General features: G+C 44.0%; 1 protein-coding gene across 4 annotated transcripts in view; it reads right to left on the minus strand.

Annotated features, from left to right (window-relative positions):
• OPCML (opioid binding protein/cell adhesion molecule like) overlaps positions 1-19,929 on the minus strand; it is a 760,587-nt gene that overhangs the window by 20,278 nt on the left and 720,380 nt on the right. For all 4 annotated transcript variants that reach the window (XM_053367519.1, XM_053367517.1, XM_053367516.1 and 1 more), the window contains 2 exons: positions 4,578-4,712; positions 485-605 (listed from right to left, as the gene is read on the minus strand). In XM_053367519.1, the coding sequence (XP_053223494.1) occupies positions 485-605; positions 4,578-4,712 (256 nt within the window). The remainder of the gene's footprint in view (positions 1-484; positions 606-4,577; positions 4,713-19,929) is intronic.

The following is a 19,929-nucleotide window of genomic DNA, read 5'->3' on the forward strand; positions in this document are numbered from 1 at the left end:
AAACAAGGTAAGCAAATTAAACCAATGCAATCTCAATCCCTAAAACATTGCAATCCTTTAGTCTGTTGTTTTATTTTAATATGAAATATAGAGACTGAAGGATTGCTGTGAGGAAGATTGGGGAGAGGTATGGGACACGGGGAGGGATTGCTTTCTGATCCCAAGTCCCCCTAGATGTGCAACATTTAATTTCAGAAGCAAGGCAGAAGCAAAGCCTGTCTGAAATCAATGCCCTTTAATTTAGAACCCCTTCATGGCAGAGATATATTGGGGTGGGCTTGTATGCAACTACTCAGTTTCAAAGACCCTCTGCACATGCTCAAAGGCACTCTTGCAACTTCACACCCACTAGGATTGAGCCTGGGCATTCCATGAGGGCTGACACGTGTCTCAAAGTAAACACTGCTGATCTGACTGATGGAGCAATCTTGGCCTGGGGGAGTCACTCCTTGCCATGGATCCTTTGAACAGCTTGCTTGCATACCTGGTTTCTTCTTTAAACCACTGAAATTCCGCTACAGGGACAGCTGAGGCTTCGCAGGACAGGGTCCCCCTCTGGCCAACTGAGACGCCTTTGTTCTTGGCACTGGAGATGGACGGAGGATCTGCAGAGGGAAAACAGGTCTGAGATTTTTTTTAAGCATCACTTCTGTCCTTTACCTCTGCCTAATTTCTACTATGCCTTGCTGGCTTTCATGGGATCAGCGCACAAGGCTTTCACTCCCCCAGCAACTCTAGTGATGGAGTAGGCTGTGCAGTGTGGCTGCTTGTTTGCCTTCCCCAGTCTGGAGCAGCCAAACACCAGTGCCAATTCAGCCATACATTTCTGAATCTAGGGAGATGAAGAGTGTTATAGGAATTCTAAGGTCTCATATATATAAATCATATGTTCATAAATGTACCAGGCAAACACATACCTAAATATATAAACCACATGTCTGAAACAGTACAGGAAAACAGTCCTAAAGCCATTTTGACGCTTTCAGTGACCTCAAATATTCCTCTTCAGTTTGGATGGAAATGGGAAAAGCCCCCCCTTTGTCTTTGTGCTCACAAATCCTGCCTTAAGGGCACATTTGTGTATGAATAGGGTGAGCCTGTAGGAATTAAGTATTTATCATCACAAAAGAATGGCCAGGCTGTCCAGGTAACCCATTAACAGCCAGGTAAACCCATTAACTGGACATGGGTGGCGCTGTGGTCTAAACCACAGAGCCTAGGGCTTGCCGATCAGAAGGTCGGCAGTTCAGATCCCCACGACGGGGTGAGCTCCTGTTGTTTGGTCCCTGCTCCTGCCAACCTAGCAGTTCGAAAGCACCTCAAAGTGCAAGTAGATAAATAGGTACCGCTTCGGCGGGAAGGAAAACGGCATTTCTGTGCGCTGGTCACAGCGGCTTAGTCATGCTGGCCACATGACCCGGAAGCTGTACGCCGGCTCCCTCGGCCCATAAAGCAAGATGAGCACTGCAACCCCAGAGTCGTCCGTGACTGGACCTAATGGTCAGGGGTCCCTTTACCTTTACTGCCAGACAGAGTTCTGCTGTAGACCACCCCTTCTGTGATAGACTTGATGATGTATTGGGGGCGGGGTCTTGAGGTAAAGGGTGGCAATTCCATACCATTGCTCTGTGTTCCTCCTCCCTCCTGTGGGGGGCGGGTTGAGCACCCATGTTGCAACAGTTTAATAAAGATCAGGCTTACTAGCTGGTTTGCTTCTCAATATTTTCTGGTTGGCCTCTGTTATTTTCTCCTACCGATAGAGAACCTACATAAAGACTCTATACGGGCTCTTGGGAACCCCATAAGGGAAAGGGAGCAGTTTTTCTTACAACAAAGAGCAATGCAGATAAAGCTATACGTTATCCCTATTCCTCATTAGGCTTTTTATGGGCTTAGTCAGGGGCAGCAATGCTTCTGAATACCACTTGATAGAAACTGCAGGAGGAGAGCGCTCTTGTGCTCATATACATGAAGGAGCATCTCCACCTCCCTTGTTCAGCTCCTGAGGTCCAGCTCTGAGGGCCTTCTGGTGGTTCCCTCACTGCAAGAAGTGAGGTTACAGGGAACCAGGCAGAGGGCCTTCCCGGTAGTGACGCCCACCCTGTGGAACGCCCTCCCGTCAGATGTCAAGGAAATAAAGAACTATCTGACTTTCAGAAGACATCTGAAGGCAGCCCTGTATTGGGAAATTTTAAATGTTTAATGTTTTACAATTTTTTAATGTGCTGTAAGCCACCCAGAGTGGCTGGGGAAAACCAGCCAAATGGGCAGGGTATAAATATCAAATTATTATTATTATTATTATTATTATTATTATTATTATTATTATTATTTTCCTCCTTGCAGGTTTCCCACAGGCATCCAGGTGGCCGTTGTTGAGAACAGGATGCTGCAGTCAGTGGGCCATTGGCCTGATCCAGTGGGCAGCTTTTTATGTTCTTGTGGGCTTGAGTGTGCCTTTGTGGGAACTTCAAGATGTGGGGAAAGATTGAAAGCAACTGAGGGGTGGGCACCTATAGAGAAAGGGTGCTGCATGATAGGAATGTGTAAAATTATGCATGGAATGGATTAAGCGGATAGAGAAAAGCTTTTCTCCCCTCAGAACACTAGAACTTGTAGACATCCAGCGAAGCAGAATGTTGGAAGATTCAGGACAGATAAAAGAAAGGACTTCTTCACATACCTGTAGCACATAGTTAAACTATGGAACTTGCTCCCACAGGAGGCAGTGATGGTCACCAAGATAGATTATGTTAAAAGGAGATTGGACAAAATTCATGGAGGAGATGGCTGCCAATGGCTACTAGACATGATGACTATGCTTTGCCTTCACAGTTGGAGACAGCAATGCTTTTAAATACCAGCAACTGGAAACCACAGAAGAGGAAGGGTATGTTTATGCTCACATTCTGCTTGCAGGTTTTCCTCAAGCATTTGGCATGCCACTGTGAGAATAGGATGCTGGATGAGCCCTCTTTGGCTTGATGCAGCACAGGCTCTGTTGCAATTGCTCTATAGGACTTCAGCTTTGCAGGCCTGGTTTAAACAGAACATTCTGCCCAGCTGGCATTGCGAGGGTGAACACGGTCCTACATTTCCACATCCATCCCTAAGCCAACAACTCGCAGAGTCCTTTCTGTGCAATTAATAGGACTGAATTCTCCTTTACGGATTTCTTTTAAACTGTTCAGAGACTCAGCGGAGCTGGAATCACCTCCAAAATGTCAAGAGGCTTCGGGGATGTATCTGTTTTAAGAACTCAAAGCAGCTGGGCTCTGCATTGCTAGCCAAGCTCTTAAAAGAGCAAATTGTCCAGAGGGCCAAAAGGCTTGAAACATAATGAAATGTATATATATGATTTTCTTATATCAATTTAGCTGATATATATAAACTCCTGCGCTCTGCTTCTGAAAGGCGAGGATTTCTTAATGCATTGTGTGCAAGGTTAACCACCAAGATTCTCTCTTTCTCCTCCAACCCACCCCCTTTTAAAAAAAATAAAATTGAATTGCTCCTCAGGAAAGAAAGAAGAAAGCAATAGAGAGAGAGAAGGGGGGGAGCTATTACAATTATTTCCAGCTATAAATAGACTTTAAGAGGTTCTGGTGGAAATTGGCTGTTTTACTTTTGCGTGCATATATTTCCAGCTATTAAATCAGAATATGCGAATATACAACCTACTCATGTTTAGGATCCTTGGGGTGCAATTCTGGCCCAGCGTATCATGAAGATGAGCTGGCGGGATCTGCACATTCAGCTGAATGTGGAGGTGGGGTCATGAGTTGGTGCATAAGTGAGTTCGATTAGAATCCCATTCTGCAATATGAGGATGAAAGCAACGGCAGGCCTCTCAGGATTGTTGTAAAGATCAGGGGGACAATGTATGGAATAGGTTTTGAAAAGCACTCGGGGGCAGGGAATCCTTTTCAGACTGAGGGCAAAATTACTCTGTGGATTGGCCACATGCCAACGATATATAGGGCCAGGAGCAAAAATGGGTGTGGAAATGGATTGGCATATTGCCTATGGAACTCTCTCCCACAAGAGGCAATGAGCCAATTTGGGTGGCTTTAAAAAGGATTAGACAAATTCATGGGGGAGGAGAGGGCTACCAGTGGCTACCAGCCATGATGGCTCTGCTATGTCTCTACAGTTGGAGGCAGTAATGCTTCTGAATACCAGCTGCTGGAAACTGCAAGAGAGGAGAGTGTTTTTGTGCTTGGGTCTTGCTTGTGGAGTTTCCACTGGAGCATCTGGTTGTCCCCTGTGGGAACAGGATACTGGACTAGATCCAGCAGGCTCTTCGTCTGTTCTTAGTATGGCAAGCTCACCACCCACAGACTTCTGAAAATCTACATATAGACCCCTCTTCATCCAGTCCATTATGGTAATGGTTCAGGGGCAAATTCCAGGCAGGCAGAAGTTTGCCTGGCTTGGTGAAGGGGCATGACCTAGGCAGAGTCCTGGTGGCCAAACAGACAGGCTTGGCAGGCCACATTTGCCCCCTGAGGCCTGTGGTTTCCAACCCCTGATATAAGTGCAAGTCAATGTTATTCATAGCCATGTGGGATACTTACAGTTTACGGTGACTTTGACTCTTCGGATATCAGGTGCGGCGACATCATTAACAGCGCTGCATTCATACTCCCCAGATTGGTCCCTGGTGATCCCCGTGATCTCTAAGTACTCATCATCGCTCATAAATCCCTGACCTGGAAGAGAAGAGAAGGAGCACAGAGGATAAAAGTTCTGGCAGCCTTCCAGACCACCTTTGCTGCTGCAGTTTAAATTGTGCACTTTGAAGCAGTCCTCTCAACAGCACAGGTGGCCAGATCTGCAGGTGGGCCTCTCCACTGAACACCTGGAGCTTTCTAGTTGCTTTGACAAGCAATGCTGAGAATACTTTTTGTTGTTGTTGTTGTCCCCCAATGCAACTCCTAGGGCTGTCAACTGATTAAATCATTTTTGTTGATTAACCATCTGCCCTTGTAATTGGTTACTCAATTAAATTTGCACAGATCTGCATTATTTCCAATAACTTGGTAGGTGCCTTTCTTTAAACAGCAAAGGAAGCATGAGATATACCTTACAACTTAATAAACAAATGCTCATTGGTGAAAGGAAAAGTCAGTTTTCATATATATATATCCTCTGCTACAACAAAACACCGAACTCGGGAGCCATAAAAATATAAATAGGCATGACCATAATTTTCTATGTAACCAATTAAAATTGCCCTCACTGATTAAAATTGGTCTACTACTTAATCATGTACATTTCTAGTTGATTGATCTGCTGATTGAATTGTTAAAACTCAAGAGTATCTTGGGGTGTTGCTAAAGATGTGACTATAGATGACATGATGTGTAACACTTGAAACATCTTTCCTTGGTTTGAATGACAATCACTGAAAGCAGAGATATTTCACTGGAATAAACTGGTGGACACATGTTTCATACTACCATAATGTCATGGACTGGCTCGACACCAAGGAGTGGTAGAAGGTACCATCTGGGGAAATCCCAAAGGATGAAGGCTCAAAGCCAGGGGATTGGTGGTGGGACAATGATTTGTGTTCAGAGGAGGGAGAAGACGGGGAGGAGGTGTCAGGAGCCAAAGAGGTAACAATATTTAGTGAGCAGGGAGAGTCCCCTTCTTAGACAAACTAATGATTTCAACTTTGCCTATGAAAATGGCTGAGGGATTGTTTTCAAGGTATTTTTATATTTATAGTTACTAAATTCTAAAAAGGACAACAGAATCGATTTAAGGGGCAGGTGTCCTCCCACAATGGGCAAGCCTTATGTCAGAGGGAGCCTCAGAAGGCAGACAATGGAAGCCCAAGCTTTCAGATCATGCCTTCCCTTCAGTTCCAAACACAGTATCACATAAAACCCCCACAGGTTCTCACGCTGGAGCAGCTTTGGTTAACAGCTGGTTTCCAGGTCTCAAACAGGAAGGAAAATAAAACACAGGCACAAGCATGAAAGCCTTGCCCATTCTTCTCCAGAAAAGACTCCCACAGTGAAACTGAAATGCCACCTGCTACTCCAGACATAATACAGGTGTTCCTGGTCCTGGCTACATACCTGCATCTTGTGGCACAACTCCCCCCTCCCACCCATTGATTCACAATCCCACAAAGCTTTGTCAATAACACAAAGCTGCAAGGCTGCTGCTAACCACACTACCGCCCCCACCCCACCCCCGGCCATTGCCACAAATATGCTTTCATCCCAACCTAACAATCCTTCTATCTGAGTTGTGTTAAAGAGCTCAACCACTGATACTTCAGTCTGGACGTCATTTATGAAAAATCAATGAACCGAGCACATAAGGATATTTTAGTTGTTTGTTTGTTTGCAATTCAATCTATTTGAAATTTACAATTTTAAATCTGATTTGTTGTAGCCCACCCTGTGGCAACATCACCATAATCATCATATATGCAAATAAAATAAAATAAGGAATTTAAAATTTCAAAGCCTGAGAAAATAAACAGTGAGGTGGCCAGACAGCATGTATTTTCAGTGGTACACACAGACTAAGTAATGGCTTCTCCAGAGAGGTATGTCTGGTGCCCACATTTTGATCTTTCTGGCACAAGGTGAATACCTCCTCCTCCTCCCATCTGCGTTATGTGAGGTATCATAGGAGCACACGAAGCTGCCTTGTCAGTGTGGAAATGTTAGGGATAGTAAGGTAAAGGGACCCCTGACCATTAGGTCCAATCGTGACCAACTCTGGTGTTGCGGAGCTCATCTCGCTTTATTGGCTGAGTACAGCTTCTGGGTCATGTGGCCAGCATGACTAAGCCGCTTCTGGCAAACCAGAGCAGCACACAGAAACACCGTTTACCTTCCTGCCGGAGCGGTAACTATTTATCTACTTGCACTTTGAGGTGCTTTCAAACTGCTAGGTTGGCAGGAGCAGGGGCCAAGCAATGGGGGCTCACCCAGTTGTGGGGATTCAAACCGCCGACCTTCTGATCAGCAAGTCTTAGGCTCTGTGGTTTAACCCACAGCGCCACCCGCGTCCCTGTTAGGGATAGTAGGAGAGAACATATGGATTAATTATTATCCTTCCTTCACTCACGCTAGTGAGTCATGTAGCAGAGCAGATTCCCCTCAATACATCAGGAAGTTAGTTTGCAGATTTGTTTGAATCTCTTTAGTTAAGCAATCCGGTCTGGTTTGCCCAGACTGGATTATTTCTGGTGTCCCCTTTGATCTCTCTTAAAAGAATAAAGACACTTTCCTTAAAAGTAACAAGAAGTTTACTCACATTCAGTTCACATTAAGATCCCTGAAGGAAGGCTTTAGCTAGTAGTTACAGAACAAATTGTGAGTTCATCCCATTTGGGGATTGAGCCCATGTGCTGCTGGCTGAGAGCCAGCAGACAGCAAAATACATTAAGAGAACAGCATCAAGGGAAGAAAATAGCATCAAGAGAGAAAATGGCATCAAGAGAAAGATGGCTGCATGACTCGGCTCTTTTGTGGAGTGAGCCATGATCACACCCATCTGCCTGGTCACAAGCAGGGGGAGGACACTTCAGACCAGTGGAGCAGGAAGTTATATCGGCTGGAGTAACATCCCCCTGCCTGCGTCCACTCTAGGGAAGCAAGGAATGCTGTATTCGACGGCTCCAATTGATTACATCCCACAGTCAGACCATTGGTCCATCTGCCTCAGTATTGTTGACACTGCCTGGTAGTGGTTCTTCAGAATTTAGGCAAGAATCTCTCCCAGCCCTCACTGGAGATGCTTGGGACCTTCTATATGCAGGGCAGATGCCATTGCCTCAAGGCAAATTACACGTACAATAATTAAAAATGCAAAAACAAAAAAACCCACACATTTAAAGCAAGACTAAAACACTTATGAAGTAGACACTCATGGTAAAGACCCATTGATCCAGCTGGAAAGTCTTTTAGAACAAAAATGTTTCCAGAAAGTGCAGGAAATGGGTGCCTGTCATATCTTGACAGGGATGCTGTTCCACAGAACAGGAGCAGTCACACTGAAAAAAGCCCTGCTCTGAGTTACTGCAGAAAGGGCTTCTGAGATTTTTGGAACTTGCAGGAGAAACTCTCCCACAGACCACAGCAATCTACTGGATGTGCAAGGGTCAAAGCACATCAAGTCAGCTGTTCCTGAGTTGCATAGGGACTTGTATGCAAGTACCAACTCCCTGAACTTGGTCTGGTAGCAATATATCACATCAGGTGTGGGCAAGTAAAGATATAGCTGGGCCAAATGAGGACCAGCTGATTGTCAGAACTTTCAAAAACTACCATGTCCTTTTCAGTACAGTCAAACCTTGGATCCCGAATGTCTTGTGAGTCAAACATTTTGGCTCCCAAACGCTGAAACCCGGAAGTGAGTGTTCCGGTTTGCAAACATTCTTTGGAATCCGAATGTCCGACGGGGCTTCTGTGGCTTCTCACTGGCTACAGGATTCCATTTGACTTCCAAGATAAGACTGTATTGCATAGCCTTGCATATTTTATGGGGAAATGTGTGCAAACTTGCATATTTTTGGGAAAGCTGCATCCAAAGAGGTGCAAAATTAAGAGGAATTTTTGTTTTTTTGTTTTGTTTTTCATAGTCTGTAATAAATGAGACAGAACAGACTTATTCTTGAACGTGCACAAAACCGAAAAGGGACAGAAATAAGCTGATATGTCTATACCTCCTTGATATATGCAGCAGCAGAGAGATGATAAATACGGAGAATACGAGGTGACAGGGAAAGGGAGCCTGCATATGAGACTGTAAAGATGGAGGGGGGAATAATAAGGAGAGGAGAAATATGAAGAGGAGAACGCCAGGCTCACTTTGCCAGAGACCCTTCCTTGTAATGATCCAATAATCCTGAGGTCATTACGGGCCTGCCCTATCCTCCAGTTGATCTCTATAAAAGATAATTGGAAGTGTAAGAAAATAGATTCGACGAGCCGGAGACAGAAATACATAAATAACGGAGGTGATTTCTTTTTGGTGCAGAAGGAGCCTCGGGAAGAGATAAGCCCGGCTTGCTACATTAGTGAGATAAGAATCTACAGGGATACAAATGGGGACTTTCAGAAGGAGGCGGCATGACAGACACAGCACCATCAATCATGGGAGGCTGGAATCACATCCAGAGCGTGGACCGCTCTGCGGAAGCAGGTCAAGCCAGCGTCACCCAAGTGGGCAGGCATGGCCCTGTGCCCCCATGCTATGCATCTCCTGCAGATATTCTTCCTTCCGGTAAACAGCATTTTCAAGGAAGATGCTTCTGCTCCTTCAGGCACGGATGTGTGAAACTTTCAGAGATGTCACCCATCTTACTGGTCTTTGATCTTCCCTTAGAATTCTATGTGCCTTACCTTTCACGTTATTTGTTTTTACTTCTGATGGATTTACTTAGAGCGCTTGTACCCCACTCTACAGCCAAAGTGATCCTGGAGTGATTTATATACAACAGAAGTCACATGTGTGGGGGGGGGGAGGTCTCCCACAAGGATTTGGGTGGCCACTTTGAGAATAGAATGCTGGGCTAGATGGGCAATTTCCCTGATCCAGAAGGTTATTATGTTATTACTGTGCAGCACAGAGAACTCATTACCATCACGTGATGAAAGCCGGACCAGCTCAGAATCCAGTGGATTCTGCACCAGGCCTGCTCTGCTCACCTCCTTACTCCTGAAATTCCCCATTTTGGGGGGTTTCTGTTGGCTACTGTCAAAGAACTAGCCTCTTGTGGAAGTTCATTGCAGAATTCCTTACAAAAGGAGCTTCTCTACTGGTGTGACTGGGCAAAGGGACACCTCTGCTTCATCCAGTTCCTCCCCCTGTCACACCCAGCAGATCCAAATGACACATACGCTTTCGTGAACAGGCTTAGAGGTCCCTTTTAATGTGTGAAGAGAGGTGTAGACTGCCTCCTCCAACCCAGGAATATATATGTATCTATATGTAGAGAGAGAGAGAGAGAGAGAGAGAGAGAGAGAGAGAGAGAGATGAACACCAAATGAAATATTCCCCTTTGTCAAGAACTGCAGCTTGAGTTTCACAACACTGGAGTTAATGAAAAGTGTGATAACCCCGGCATCTCATTTTGCCATAATTAATGCAAGCAATTGGATTGTGCTAGAGTCATCCCGATTTGGAGAAAGCACCCCAGGGTCACTGTTTTACTGGCTCGCACTTCAATGAAACAGTTTGTTGTGTTTGATTTAGACTGTGGTTGAGAGCATGGTTGGCACAACTCCCGCCTCCTCTTCACTGTCCAAGATGCAATCAAGGACATCAGTATATCTGCGCCTTGCCACATGTGGTGGTGTTCAAGGGTGTGCTCTACTTCTGCCCATTACAGCAGCTCAGGGCAGCCCCTCTCATGAGAAGGGTGGGTCGGAAACACTACTGGCAGCAAGGGATCCATCCCAGGAAGGAAATGCAGATTTCTATGAATTTTGCAATGCAGTTCTCCAGCCAATTAATATGTACACAAAGGCTTATAGTGGGGGGTAAAGTGTGCCTCTAAATCAATGAATTAGTGAAAATAACATCCAAAGGTGCACTATATATTAGGGGAAATGGCCTTGCAAAAGAATGTGTGTCAGGCAAAACTGCATACTAAACTGTTTAGTAGGAGAAACTGACACAAAAATGCTGGTGAATTTTCATGAGGATTTTTCTTAAAACAAAACAAAAAACAACCACAAACTGATGTGGAAACGTGAATAACTGGAAAAGCTGAGAAAAACTGAAATAGACAGATTTATCCATCCATAACGAGAAGCTAACCAAGGTCCTATTTCATGCTTAACCTATAACTATCTGCCTGTCTATCTTTCTATCCAGAGAAAGAGAGAGAAGAAAAAGGCAAAGTAGGACATTTATTTTAATAAAGAAACTCAACCCTATATAAATCCCATGAGTCCTTCACATGCCCCCACTGTGTCATCTCCCCATGTGTGGTATCTCAGGTTGCTGGCATTGTGGGTATATTTAAGACACAAGTGAGCTATATTTATGATGCAGGTGTTTTCACTAATATATGCATTTTCATGCATACTTTGCCCCAAGTCTATGCATCTTTGTACACATAACTTGGCTGGAGAACTTGCACTACAACATTCAAAGAAATGTGGATTTTGAACGACTGCTGTGTTTCATTTTTGCATATTGTTTTGGGAATTGCCAGTTAGGTTAGTTTGCCTTTAAATGCAAATCTAATCAAGCTTCTCCCCCACCCCAATGTGGAAGGAGCTGAACTGAGCTTGATAAGCTTTAAACCCCCTTTTTGCCTTTGTGGAGTACAAAGAACCTGCAGACTGGCTGTGTAACCCCCAGCAGTAGCTGCACTTCTGAAGAAGGAGCGCTACACTTAACTGCAACTGCCCCTCTTTGAATGGCTTTACTGGGAATTGCATGTGTGCAGGACGCAATCCACTGAATAGTTCTCCTGCACAAAGCTCACTGAATTTAAAGGCAGCTGTGTAAAACTACAGACGAGCCCATGTACATCTTAATTCATGTCAGTGAGGTTATGCACAGGAGAACCTCTTCGGCAGAGTAGGTTGCATGCCTATGTGGCTACCCAGGTGAAATTGCACGGAGAGAGTGACGGAGAATAGAAACAGAGATTTCTAGATCATGAGTTGGGGAGGCCATAGGCCAATGCCCATCTCCTGCTTTTATAACACATGAAGTCTTGTCCTCCAACCAGGGCAAAGATTGTAGCAAGGACAGTCCCTTTCTGCAAAGAACACTGCAGCATGTCCGACAGTGCTGAGTGCACCAATCCCTTTCTGCCTAATCCTGCAGGTTCCACAGGAGAGCCTTTGACACAGCAGGATTATTTATCTGGCTGTGCATTAGGCCTACCGACTCAGCAGTATAATAATGATGCTAATTAACAGTGTTCGTTAATATCTTTAAATTACCTGTGTTAGCTCCCAGGCAAAACAACCCAGTAGTGACAGTGGTAGCATAGGCCCATTTGCATCGGCGACTGACATTATGTTCATTTCACAGTTCATTAGAATGCTCTGGAGTGATACTGTCCCCAAATTGCAAGCTAATCTGAAAGAGTGAGGCCTGCTGTCTATTGGGTGCACGCAGAAGAGTTCATCCTCAACAAAGAGGTGAGCGTGGAGAAATTGGAAGGGCATCTTCCATTTGTTCTAGCTTTTACGCTGTGGTCTCCAGGCAATTCTAAAGGGTGCCTTGTTCCCTCCTGGCTGAATCTGTCAGTACTGGTTTATCCTATCTTAAATTCAGTGCTCTACATTTATGCATCACATCAATAAATGTGACATTAATAAATAATATGAGTAATCTAAGCTGGTGCCAAAGGTATTGCTTTGCTTTCCTTTGGACCATATCAGCGTGGCCAAGAGGGAAGTCTTGTCATCTGGGCAAGCCAGGACCTCCAAATACACTGTCCAGGCTTATGCTCCAGAGAGGTCACTTTGGTGCTGTTAACACAGTGTTTTGACTTCACCCCTGGAAGCGCAGTCCATTGTCTTTCAAGACAGACAGATGGATTTTTTGGTTGAAAAATTGCATTGCAAAATTGAGAGCCATTGGATATTTCAAGACCAGTCCTTTTACCCAGTTTGAGCCTTCACATATTTTCTTTTTTTCCTTCTTCTAACACATCAAGAAAGCTAAAATGTTGGATATATGTACATACAGATATTGCAGGCTGGTGGCTGGAATGGCTGCCATCAGGGCTCAGATGTAGACAGCAGACAGAGTGGGAATATGGAGTTCATTCAGAGCCAAGAGGCCAAGCCAGGACCCAGAGTCAATGCACCAGAGTGAGGAAGAGTGTTGTTGTCGTGCAAGCAATGTCCTGGCCCAACCAGAAGCCTCTCATAGCTCTTCTTATCTAGGAAAGGTCATTGGTGATGCCTGGGTGGTCAGGGCCAGTCCAGTACTTGGTTCTAAACCACAGCTCTGGAAAATCAGCTTCACACAGAGCCAAGCACCCTCATCTCTAGCCCCAGCTGTCCCTCAAAGTGGTAGTGTCATTCTTATTGAACTGGAATGGCTCTAAAGATGGATTTGACAAATTCATGGAGGAGAAGGTTGTTGATGGGTGCTCCACAGTTGGAGGCAGCAGTTGCTGGAAACCACAGGAGAGGAAAAGGCTCTTGTGCCTGAATCCTGCATGCTGATTTCCCACAACTGTTTGGCCACTGTGAGGACAGGATGCTGGACTAGATGGGCCACTGGCCTGATCCAGCAAGCTCTTCTTATATTCTTATGCTCTGATTGGAAGGTCAGAAATCATAGTTGCAATGTGATCTGAATGAGGAACTTGCTGGGTCATTGATACCATTCTACATATATATAGCTGAACTGTTCTCAAAGAATCTGAGTCTTTCACATAGGCACAAATTGCTAGCCCTCCTGGAAATCTTCCAGTTCCAAGACGAACTAGCAACATCATTAATCAACAAGGATTCATCGTGTGGCCCTCTCCTTCCAGAATCCCTTGCGGAAAGGCAAATAGTTCTCATGCCCCCTCCCTCTGAGGATGAGATGAGACAGAAGGGCCCAGACCCAGTGTGCTTAACAAATCAGAAGGCAATTCATCTCCCGGAGAAAACAAGTGATATTTACATTATTAAATCACAATTACAAAGCAAATCAGCTGCAGAAAGAAAGGAGCCCATTTTCATCAATTATTACTGAACTGAACGTAATTTTTCAATCACAGCCAGATTGTAAATGGATGCTTCTGTGCAGCCAGAACTCTTTCACCATCATATTTACTAATCAAGTATTAACTTCTTGGAATTACGAATGACATTGTGGAAAGAAAGTAGGCAAATGGGAGGGGGAGCTGGGGGGGGGACATAAGGAGAACGAGAAATAGATGCACTTTTACTAATTACAAAAAAGTAAAATTAGGCATGACAAGCACTTCAGCGATAAGACAATGAGACATCTCTTGGGCCAGAATAAAAAGGGAGTAGGGCATTGAGCTTCTTGCTTCTGACTTGGGTAGATGTTGCCAGCTCACTGAGACAGGCAGAAAAAGTAGAGGCAAAGTGCTATTTTATTTATTCATTATTGTGTTCCTATCCCACCTTTCCTCCTGCGAAGAAGGTTAAGCTGAGAGGCAGTGATTGGTTCAAGGTCACCTGGTAAGATTCATGGCCAAGTGGGAATTCGAAACCCTCCCTGGACTCCCAGGTCCTAGTCTGAAACAATAACCACTACACCATACTGGCTCAAATAATATATATTATATGTTTATTATTTTATTGCATTTAGAGCCCACCTTTTTCTTGAAGAAGCTCAAGGTAGCATACATGGTTTTCCCCCTCCTCATGCAATTCCCAGGTCCTGGTCCAACACAGTGGCACTCCAGTGTTGCAGAGTTCCAAGTTATTAGCCTGCTGATTATTACCTTGAATACACAGACTGCAGAACATCCCTGGAAAGAGTCACCAAAAGCCAAAGGCTTCTGGTTGTTAGCTCTGTGGTAGATCTACTGTATGGCTTGAAGAAAATACCTTAAGAGAAATAAGCCAATGTAGTTTCTTGCCACGAGGACTACAATTTGTGCTCCATAGCCAGCTACAGAGTTATATCTGGCCCATCTCTTGCAAGAGCCCACTTTTCTGCAACATCACTCTTAGAATTATGGGTGAACTATTTTCTATATCAAACTTCCTAAGTTAGGGGTGGGGGACATGTGGCCCTTCAGATACATCTCCAACAGCACCTGGAAAGTCACAGGTTCCCCATTCCTGGGTTAAAAAGATGACAAATAATTTTCAAGTCAATCTAGGCAATGTTTCTCAGCAGGCATCCCTAGACATCTCTCAGTTATCAGCTGATTTTGTCTAAAGAAGCATTCTGATAACTTTCAAGGGAAACAAAAGCAAACAACCCCACCTAAAATGTTTCTATAAGATTAGTGACATTTATTGATGAAGCTTTACCCCTCGAATTTGACTTCTGCATTTCAGAATAGTGGTTTTGTGAAAGAGCTGCAGAAGTACTACAAGTGAGCAGAAATCGACTCTGTTAAAATATACCGGATGAGCATTTTCAATATACATGGAAAGCTACCTGCTTTGCTCTGTAAGCATTATGTTACAAGCAACATGTTTTTCACTTAAATTGACACATAAAAATAAACAATAGAAATACAACATGTGATGGGTCTTCTCAGAGCACATTATTATTATTATTGGTCATTTTTGCCATGGCAACTCAAGGTGACTTACAATATTTTAAGCAAAAAACACATGCAAATATTAAAACCAGCATACAAATCCAATATCTACAAGACAATTCTACATTAAAGTATCCCACAACATAACCACAGCACACATACTGCAGTATTACTTCAATCATAATTACCTACCCAATATTGCAGAAAACAGCTCCCAAGTCAGCTAAAGAATGCCTTTCTTTTTATAGAAAGTGTTGACGTTCCTAACTTGGATGCATGCCATGTTTTACGGAGCCAATGGACATAACGTCTGTAAAATTTCCATTTAGCAGCAATCAGCATTTTTCTTTTCTTTCTCTGCCATGATCAACATTGTCTCTATAAATTGATAATTACACTTATTAACTGAATCTTTAATACAGCCAGTAGGAACATGTCTAATTTTAATGGAATTATATGCTTAAGAAAGCTGACAACGTCTGTATAGTAGCCCTCAGTTTTTGAACATTTCCACCAAAGATATGTAGCTGGGGAAACCTTACCACAAGCTCCAGAAATGTCAAAATACTTTTCAATGATGTGAAGCTAATTTCAGCTTGAGTGCTAATATGAGCAATGGATTCCAGGAGTTCATTCTGCAGGCCGTTCCTGTCGCACTCTGAGAACATGAGCGTGAGTTTCAAGTCATTAGTCACTTAGTTTGGAAGTTCTTACAGGGAAGTTAAAACAGCCCATTGAAAGGCAAGCAGTGTCTCTCTCTGTTGAATGTCTCAGGGTGGCCTCATCTCTCATCACAATTCATCGAGCAAATCATTACCAGCAGCCAAGGCTGTCTGCCAAGCCAATGAGATGCACCAGTGATTCCTTGCTGAGCCACTAAGATTGATATCCCACCAGAAACACCTGAAGTGACTCTAAAGATGGATTAGTCATCAGCGACTTCAGCCCTATTGCCACGACAATGTGTATGGAGATGATAGAGAAGGGGCTTATATCATCATGATGATAGGTGATCGGAAGACCTCGGGGAGGAAAAAGGAATCTGAAGTGGGAAGCGGTGAAAATGCAAAAACAAACAAACGAACAGAAACCAACCTAGCAAGAGAAGTGAGGAACCATCCATCAGACTTCACCTAGATATCTCTCTATTCATTTTCTCTCTCCATTCCTCTTATCTCCCAATTCTCTCTGCCTCACCTCCTTTGGCACTACTAGTTCCATTTCATTCATAAGGGAAACATTTAACCACAGGAGCAGAATGAATTCATAGCCATACCCTGGGCCATTCCACACTGAATTTACCCACCCTCCCCCTCCATTCATGGACAACTACAAGCCATGATTCAATTCCCATCAGAATCCAAATATTACCATCTCCTTCACATCACACATAACTTTCCACACTTACTGATGCATCATTATTTTTTGCATATATATACAAAGCAGCACAATAAACAAAGATGTATGGTTTGGTGAACTTCTTCCTGAAGCACAGATCATAATCTAGCTTGAGCATCCTCACTGCTGTGAGTATTAACATGAAACTGTTCAGCTCTTGGGAATCCAATATGGCAGATGATTGGCTTCAGGGTAGATGACAGCTCAGTGACAGAGCATGTGCTTTGCATGCAGAAGGTGCTGGTTTCAATACCAGGCATCTCTGGAAAAGACTCCTGCCTGAAATCCTGAACAGCTGCTGAGAATGTAGGCAATACTGGACTTGATAGATCGATGGTCTGACTAGATATAAGTGATTTCCCTATGTCCCTGTTCAAAATGGCAGTGAACTCTTTGTGCGTTGATGGTTTTAAAAATGCCAAAAAAATGAGATGTTTGTCATGGGTTTCTGTAGCAGCAAAACGGGCTCACCTTTAAAAGATGACTTTCATAACTATGATAATTTTAAAATTTGCCACTACCGTGCAAGTTCCATGCAATGCCAAAAGGTTTCAGGGGGGAAAAGTTTGCCTCTGAATGGAAAATCTGTCATGTTTCAAAAGTCAATTGCAATCAGCCATGGCTTATATAAGATCACCCAATACTTGAAAAGTTATATTGAATAGCTATCAAAACTCAAACCTCCCCCACTGACTCTGAAGCACAAAAAACATGAGCGAGCACAATGGGAGCATGAGCTTACTGCTCAGAAGCTGCTGCCTTCTGTAATTGCTCAAACAAACAAAGGTTGACTTGGGTACTTCTTCTTGTATAAGAGGGTCAGCAGTGCACATGAACTGTCATTTGCAAAGGGAAAGGATGGCCGAGCAGAGATGAACAACTGCAGAGAGCCCATTATAGAAACAAAAGCAACTCAGAACTAAGTGGCGCAGTGTCTCTCCGGGCACATAGTGATTATCAGTCATTATCATTTATTTGGGGCTGAATATGCTGCCTATTTTACTCTTTTATGAAGGATGTTGATAACTTCTATTGACAAACCAAATCAGCAAGTATTGTTATTGTTCTCTACAGGTATCCTAAACCCCAGCATCACTGAGTACCCTAGAAAAGATGGGGCAGCCCATATGGAGCATCCTGCATTGTAGATGCTAGCCTGAGGTTGGACTAGATGACCCCTAGTATCTCAGACAATTTATTATTCTATGAGAAGGGAAGAGAGGAGAGAGGCATGAAACATCTGTTTCAAGTGCACCCGTATGTCTCTCTCACTATCTGGTTCTGGATTCAGAGATTAAAAAGCTGTATCCTTGGGAACTGGCAAAAAAAAAAAAAATCACAGCAAGACTTCATTTACCATGCATCATAACCTCTCAGACAACCTCTCCACCCCTATGCTGCATGAGAACAATATATCTTAATTAGCTGGACCCAACCTAGGCACCTAGGATGTAGTTAGTCAGCCACTGTGAAATGGCTCTTGCTACAGAAGGAATGGACTGCTCCGTTGTGGCTTGTTAATGAGGTGTTTACAGGAAGTCAAACCGTGCCTTTGTAGGATCCCTGAGAACCTGAAGTTCCAAACAAAGAAGGAGTCGTGGACAGAGGAAAAAACAAATACACCACCTTTGAGTTCCTTGGAGGAAAAAGTTGGGATATAAATGCAGGGAACAAATTTGTTGTTGTTTAGTCGTTTATTCGTGTCCGACTCTTTGTGACCCCATGGACCAGAGCACGCCAGGCACTCCTGTCTTCCACTGCCTCCCACAATTTGGTCAAACTCATGCTGGTAGCTTCAAGAACACTGTCCAACCATCTCGTCCTCTGTCATCCCCTTTTCCTTGTGCCCTCAATCTTTCCCAACATCAGGGTCTTTTCCAGGGAGTCTTCTCTTCTCATGAGGTGGCCAAAGTATTGGAGCCTCAGCTTCAGGATCTGTCCTTCCAGTGAGCTCTCAGGGCTGATTTCCTTAAGAATGGATAGGTTTGATCTTCTTGCAGTCCATGGGACTCTCAAGAGTCTCCTCCAGCACCATAATTCAAAAGCATCAATTCTTCGGCAATCAGCCTTCTTTGTGGTCCAGCTGTCACTTCCATACATCACTACTGGGAATACCATCACTTTTGGTATACTTTTGGTATTTCCCAAAGCTGTTACAGGAGTATCAAAACACACCCGTAAATCAACCTGAAGCTCTTGGTGCACATTGGTGGTCTGAGAATGATGGCAATGGCCTGTCTTTGGAGGCTGCACAACATTTAGCACGGATGGGGAAGCATGAGAAACAGAGCACAAGCAAATCTGCCAAACACCAGAGAATATTCCCAATAATAACCATTTCCAGCTGAGTTGGAAAGTGGAGGGTTGGCATGTTGTACACCAGTGAATGAGTGCAGTGGAACGGGCCTCCAGTTAATACGTCAAAGGCCAAAGCATTTTGTAAACCAGCCCAATGGTGCCATTGGGGGAAAAAATGTGCTGAGTAACTCCCATTTCATGTCAAGATGCTCAGCCACTGTCCCACCAATACCTCCAGAGTATGGCAGCTGGTCAGTGGATGAGAGCTGTAATCGAACAACATCTGGAAGACACCATGTTGGCATAAACTTTTCCTGTTGTGTGGCTCTTGCATATAGATACCATTAGTTCCTATTCATACTCACTTAACCAGTTCCATCTCACTGGAGCACCCATCAAAAAGAGTCAGTGGTAGTGTAGTGGTTAAAGTGCTGGACTAGGACCTGGGAGACTAGGGTTCAAATCCACCACTCAGCTAAGCAGCTCACTGGGTGACATTGCACCAGTCTCTGCCTCTCATCATAGCCAACCTCACAGCATTGTTGTGGGGCTTAAATGGAGATCAGAAGAACCAAGGAGCTTGAGCTTCTTGGGAAAAAGGGGTGGGATAGAAATGCACCAAATAGTAATAAATGTGTTCAGGTTACATTTTATGCAAGTTGAAGGGATATGAGCTGAGGTTTTGCTCGTGTGGGATGCTAGCCTATTGTTATCTCAAGGGGTTGCAACTGAAGGGATATTACAAAGGCTTATATATCTGCAAATGAGAAGCTCAGAACAAAAGGAATAGCCCAGGGTGGCTGGCTGCCTAAAGGAGATCTCAGAGCGCTGCAAATGCCGAAACAAAACTTCATCAAGCAAAGCTCCCCTGCAGCCCATGAAGAGAAATAACTTTTAAAATTAATGCTTGGAAAAAGCCACCCTAATGCATCTCAATTATCACGAAACCGCTTGGGAAGTGAGTGTGGTGAGTTATTTATTTTCATAGCTCTTAACAAAAATATTGTAAGAAAAGAAAAGAAAAGAACCCCAGAAACTCCAAG

This window comes from Podarcis raffonei, chromosome 15 (genome assembly GCF_027172205.1).
Source record: "Podarcis raffonei isolate rPodRaf1 chromosome 15, rPodRaf1.pri, whole genome shotgun sequence".
NCBI lineage: Eukaryota > Metazoa > Chordata > Lepidosauria > Squamata > Lacertidae > Podarcis > Podarcis raffonei.